This window comes from Hippoglossus stenolepis, chromosome 15, assembly GCF_022539355.2.
Source record: "Hippoglossus stenolepis isolate QCI-W04-F060 chromosome 15, HSTE1.2, whole genome shotgun sequence".
NCBI lineage: Eukaryota > Metazoa > Chordata > Actinopteri > Pleuronectiformes > Pleuronectidae > Hippoglossus > Hippoglossus stenolepis.
The window spans coordinates 12207307-12213383 of NC_061497.1; the positions used below are offsets into that span (position 1 = coordinate 12207307).

At 40.9% G+C, this 6077-nt stretch overlaps 1 protein-coding gene across 1 annotated transcript; it reads right to left on the reverse strand.

Annotated features, from left to right (window-relative positions):
- Window positions 1–1214: 1214 nt before the first annotated feature.
- Window positions 1215–4768, reverse strand: zgc:165604 (uncharacterized protein LOC792578 homolog). The gene is made up of 7 exons (XM_035178162.2): window positions 4668–4768; window positions 3653–3807; window positions 3185–3251; window positions 2952–3083; window positions 2098–2253; window positions 1662–1784; window positions 1215–1581 (listed from the first exon to the last, which is right to left on the reverse strand). The coding sequence occupies exons 1-7, from the start codon at window positions 4729–4731 to the stop codon at window positions 1382–1384; spliced, it is 897 nt and encodes a 298-aa protein (XP_035034053.1). The 5' UTR covers window positions 4732–4768; the 3' UTR covers window positions 1215–1381.
- Window positions 4769–6077: the final 1309 nt, after the last annotated feature.

A 6077-nucleotide genomic window follows, 5' to 3' on the forward strand; every position in this document is an offset into this window, starting at 1 on the left:
GGTTAAAAAGCCAAATATTTTCCTCAGGAGTTGATGGAAACAAAAAGCAGACGATACAAAGGCCAAACAGTCGCCTTCAATTCAGTCAAGCTGCACCAAATCTTTCAGACGCTTGATATCGATCCATTAATTCTCAGAAATCAACAAATGTTAAAAAAAGTGATCAAATATTTCTGGATCAGCACCAAAAATGTAATGGTTTCTTGCCTGACCCATACCACATCCTTCCACCATCCATGCGTGGTAAACCGTCCAGTAGTAATTGAGTTGCTTACAGAAAAACAAGCCAAACACGGGGTGAAATCCCAGCCTCCTTCAGGGATTTAACAAACATGCCATAACTTGAACCTGAACTCTGAGGAATACTTTGATATCAAGGTCTTCTACTGCTTTTCTAGTCAAAGCACCTTAAATTACAGTTTTGTCAATCACACAGTGCATCTATTTGCAGGCAATTTGGGATTTAGTATCTTGCCCAGGGACACTTCGGCATGGTTGCAGATGGGGATCGAACTGCCAACCTTCTGGTTTGCGGCGGCCCCGCTCCATCTCTTGAGCCATAGCTGCCCACGTGGGAATTGTGTGAGTTGAACAACTGTAGTTGGGAGTTTAGAGAGAAGTGAGTTTAACAGACCTCACTAGCCCCTTCCTCCTCTCTGCCTGAGGTTAGCAGCTCAATTTCATATCATCTGCTACGAGCACAACTCACTGAACCACTGGTGGTCAAGCTGCATCATGACATCAGGTTTGGATGATGAAGAGCGTGTGCAGTAAGTTCTCTTAATACAGGAAATGTTTTCTGCAGACCTCTGTGCCTTTCTCTCAGACCTGAGGACTCGTCACTCTCAGCAATGAGCTCTTTCTCTGCAGCATGACGCGCTGATTCCGAGTCACTGACACTCAAACCTCATCTCACTCCCTCCTGATCTCTGGTGTAGTTATCTGTGGTCTGTGTGTGTGCAGCAACAACATTCACATTCATGTGAAGTCAACAGCAGTGAAACGTCTGGAGTTTGGATTTGTCGTGTGATGTTTTTTTTAGTTTTTGCTTGTTCAAAGATCAAATTCACGTTGGTGCTTGATTTCTGGTCAAAAGAGAAGAAGACCAATTGATCGAACACTGACTATGTTTGGGTTAGGGGTTTTCAGTTTGGAGCGTTAAGGATTTAAGGTGTTAGAACCAACAGCTAAAAGGGAAGGAAATACCACATCTCTCGGAACCAGGGCATTTATTTCAGAATCGGTGATGCTGTACAGAAATGCTTATCAGGCTGTAAAAAAACCATTATCAACATGAAACAAAGAGTCCTGGCAGTCGTTTGCTTGATACCTGTGTTAGAACTTTTTCTTTTGTTTTGAAAGTCCTGTTGATGATGAGAAATCAAACAAACGAGCGCTTCATCAGTGACGGCGTGTATCGTATCTCGTTGTACTCCTCGTCCTCTTCTTTGCCCTCCCTCCACCTCCCATCCTGCCCCGTGCGGTGGAGCCACATCACGAGCAGCAGCAGCGCCAGCAGCACCAGGCTCATGGACAAGGTCAGCAGCACGCCCTGCAGGATGCCAGAGGGTCTCTCCGGGGCTGTAGGAGGAAGACAACCAGGAATGAAGAGATAAAAACGTTGGGTTGGCTGCAGTGAGAAGGACGACGGGTGAACTCACGGCTGTAGATGGACAGATTGACGTAGCAGTTCTCTGTTCCCAGGACGTTGGTGGCAGAGCAGCGGTACAGGCCGGACGTCTGAGAGGACACGTTGATGATTTGGACGGAGCCTGACAGATCCCCTGAGAGAGAGAGAGTCACATTAATGACAATGAAGAATCCTGCTTTTATTTGTTTTTTTATCTTCACCCAAACATGGGACTAAAAATCTAACTTTAATCTTACTTTAAACATCCCCTCTGACTTTTCCAACTAAAATGTTGCACTACAACTTTAACAGTCTCTTTAAAATACTCACTTTCTAAATATACTCCTTCAATTATTTTGTAGCTCCATGTTTCAATGTCATTTGTGAGAGGAAAACTTTTTATCAACACTCAATCTACTTCTTCTAGTTCCTGTGTGCGTGCGTGCGTGCGTGCGTGTGGCACAGACCCTCCATGTTGATGGGCAGTGAGATTTCCTCCGGGTTCAGTTTATCCCAGTGGATCTCAGGAGTGGGGACGCCCTCGGTCACAGAGCAGGTCAGCGTGACGCTTCCTCCCAAGTCGATGTCTCCGTCCCACTGGCACATGGGCAGAGAAGGAGGCTCTGCAAAGATAAATTAGCAGATGAATTTTTTTCCTGAAAGGATGAAATGCACTGGAGCTCTCACAGACTTTAGGTTCTTCTTCTTAGTTTATTTTTTTTCAGGAATAATTCTTGGTTAATGTTCCACATTCAAACATCAGACATCAGACCTAAAATTACATATTTGTTTAGCTCATTGTCTATTACAAAAATAGTTGTATTTTTTTACAGAGAGACAAACAAGAAGTTTTAAAATGAGCCTGATGATTATTTACTAATTTTGTATTTGATTTTTGAACAACTATATGTAAAAGAACTGTATGGAGGGAGGGAAGGGTAGACAGACAGACAGACAGACAGATGTAGGGACGAACAGACGGAACCACACACCCCATAATATCAAGCTGTTGGAGTTGATGTTACAGTTAGTTTCAGTTATTTCTCTGGGACCGCAAGATTTCACTGTTAAATTAACAGAACAATATTTACAAATGGAGGTTTGGTAAATATCTGTACAACATTTCATGGCGATAAATCTGACAGTTCATTAACTATTTCAATGTTGCTCCTATGGCTAAATGAAGTCCTTGATTATATCAACCAGTTTGGATGCTCCAGAGAAAACACAGCAGTAATGGCAGGTATGGATGTGCACCAAGTGTGTATCAAACTCAAATACTACATGGATACTGTACAGTCCTTTAGTCTCAGTACCTTACCCAGAACACTGAGCACCAGCTCTCCTATGCCAGCAGCTGCTGCCTCGGGGGGGTTATTGACCATGCAGCGGTAAACACCAGCGTCTGATACTCGTGTGTCGTTCAGGACAATATCTGCACTCCAGGGGATTCCTGCAGCACGGGAGGAGAAATGTATACATGCAAAACACAAGCTGTCATGTGTTTTTAAATTAGAAAACATTAACAACTCGGTTAAAGAAAGGAGATAATACCTGTAAAACCCACCCTGCCAGTGAGGGAGGGGTCTTCAATCACCTGACCATGGTCGTACACAATCACCTGGAAGTGAGTCAGTAGGTTTAAAAATAAATAAAAAATAACATTTCCTTTACTGTTGGTTTAAGGAGGATGTTTTCATTAGAATCTTCAAAGTTTTTCTCTGGATAGTTGTTTTTATAGCGACCGAATAACTGCAGTGAAGTCCAAGTTGGAGAAATGATTTTAGAAATACAGAGAGGACAGAACAACAGCAAGTCTCAGCAAAACTTTCACCCCAAACACTTAATTCTCATTGCAGCAGGTTCCATTTTTCAGGACAAAGTATTTCACCACCTCTTACTGTGGTGATAATGAAATACCTGCTGTCTACCTGAAATATCTGTCAGTCTGTGAGGCTGCAGCTTGGTTCAGTGTGACAGGAGTGTGTGTGTGTGTGTGTGTTTGTGTGTTGGCATTCCGACCTGTATTGGTGTTTCTGGGCTGGAGACGGGGGCCAGGGTCCAGATGATGTTGAGTCTGGAGAGGGGGCTGGAGGTGAAGAAGGAGCAGGGCAGGACGACAACATCTCCCCGAACCACCTCCACACTCTCCTCCCTCATGGTCACCCTGAGTGTCGCTGTGACGAATTAAAAATAAAGGAGCTTCAATGAGGAATTTTCTCTGCAACTCCCTCATGTTTACTGTCTAAATATTCACTTCCCCCAGTGTCAATGCTGACGTGCAGACTGCACCGCCTCCCCCTCCTTCATTACTGCAATAATGATGCTGTCCCCCTCCTCTCCGTCATCCCCAGGCCTTTTGTGTGTGTGTGTGTGTGGGAACTCAGCGTGCATATTAGTTGTTAATTACACTTGACAGCTCTGAGGTTGAGCCAAACTGATCACAGACTGGAAGTGGAACAACAGCTCATTTCACTGGGATGCGTTCGTGAAACTATTCTGTCGATTCACTGCATCATTACCTTGTCACTGGTTTCTAAACTGTAAGTGCATCAACAATCTTTCACAATAAGAAAAACACAAATTTACTTGTGTACAATATTAAAAAAGAGGGTTTGATCGATCGAGCAATTGAGAAATAAGTTCAGTAAACACAAATTAAATCTCTTCAACTCAAATGTTTAATGAAGCTCTTCATTCTTACAAATTGAAATTAAACTATTTTATCATTTGTAGTTCAAAAAAACTGAATATGAGTGAAAGTTTGTACATTTTTCAACACTGTTAGTCTCTGTTTTCAAAGAAATCTGCAACCTCACAGTCAAACCTGTGTCTGATCGTTTAGAGACGACACTGAGGGCTTAGGTTTCAACTCACACTCCACACTGTAGATTTAAAGGATCTGTCATCCCCGTTGTTACGAGAGCACTAAAATAAACAAATACAAAAACTACAATCCACGTGAAAAAGTTGAGAAAATTCTCACAGATCCCTCTAAACTCTGTGCGTGCAGAATTAATTAGACAGGCCCACTCACCAGTCTCCAGAGCAGTGAAGCTTGCACACAGGGTCCACAGCATCCATCCTCCACAAGAACCCATCGCTGAGAGGAAGCACAGCGGCAGCCCTCGCTCCCCTCGGCCGCGGCCAAAAAAACTAGGCATGCGTGATTAATCTATTGAGCGACGCAACCAGCCCCACCCTCCTTTATTTTCACTGTCCCTTCATTATCTCTGTCTCATTGTCTGTTTGGATCACATGGTTGTGGAACTCTAATTGTCAGATGAGCGACTGCAGGAGGGTTTTATGTGTGAAGGAGTCAGATTGTGGCCTAATTAGTCAGCTTGACGTAAAGAACTTCTGCTGCTGCTGCTCTGTAGAAAACCCCTCTAAGGCGTTTATGTGATGTACAGCAGCTTTATAGCTTTTGTTGCCATGGACACAGACATCCTTTCTGCAGGTTTTCCCTCCAAACAGCCACTGCACCGAATGACTGCTGATTCCTTCCTGTGTCTGACTGCTGATCCCATCTGCTCCAAAACTCTCATCCTGCCAAGATATTGACAAAATGAAACCTAATAGTTCATATCCACAGTTGTGTAAATAAAGCGAGCAAGGGAAAGATCTTAGACTGTAAATAAAGCTGGATGACTCCACTTCCTCACAAAAATGAAGCCAAAATATCATTGATGCACCGGCATCAATGATAAAAAAAATTACTAAAGTACAAAAAAAAATTACTAAAGTACAAACTAAAAGTACAAAAGTAACTAAAAAGTAACTAAAAGTACAAAAGTAACTAAAAGTACAAAAGTAACTAAAAAGTAACTAAAAGTACAAAAGTAACTAAAAAGTAACTAAAAGCACAAAAGTAACCAAAAGTCACTAAAAAGTAACTAAAAGTACAAAAGTAACTAAAAAGTAACTAAAAGTACAAAAGTAACTTAAAAGTACAAAAGTAACTAAAAAGTAACCAAAAGTACAAAAGTAACTAAAAAGTAACTTAAAGTACGAAAGTAACTAAAAAGTAACAAAAACTACGAAAGTAACCAAAAAGTAACTAAAACGACCAAAGTAACTAAAAAGTAACTAAAAGTACAAAAGTAACTAAAAAGTTACTTAAAGTACGAAAGTAACTAAAAGTACAAAAGTAACTAAAAAGTAACTAAAAGTACAAAAGTAACTAAAAAGTAACTAAAAGTACTAAAGTCAAACGAACTAAAAGTAACTAAAAGTACAAAAGTAACTACAAAGTAACTAAAAGTACGAAAGTAACTAAAAGTAACTAAAAATACAAAAGTAACTAAAAAGTAACAAAAAGTACAAAAGTAACTAAAAAGTAACTGAAAGTACAAAAGTAACTAAAAAGTAAAGAAAAATACAAAGTACAAAAGTAACTGAAAAGTAACTAAAAGTACAAAAGTAACTGAAAAGTAACTAAAAGTAC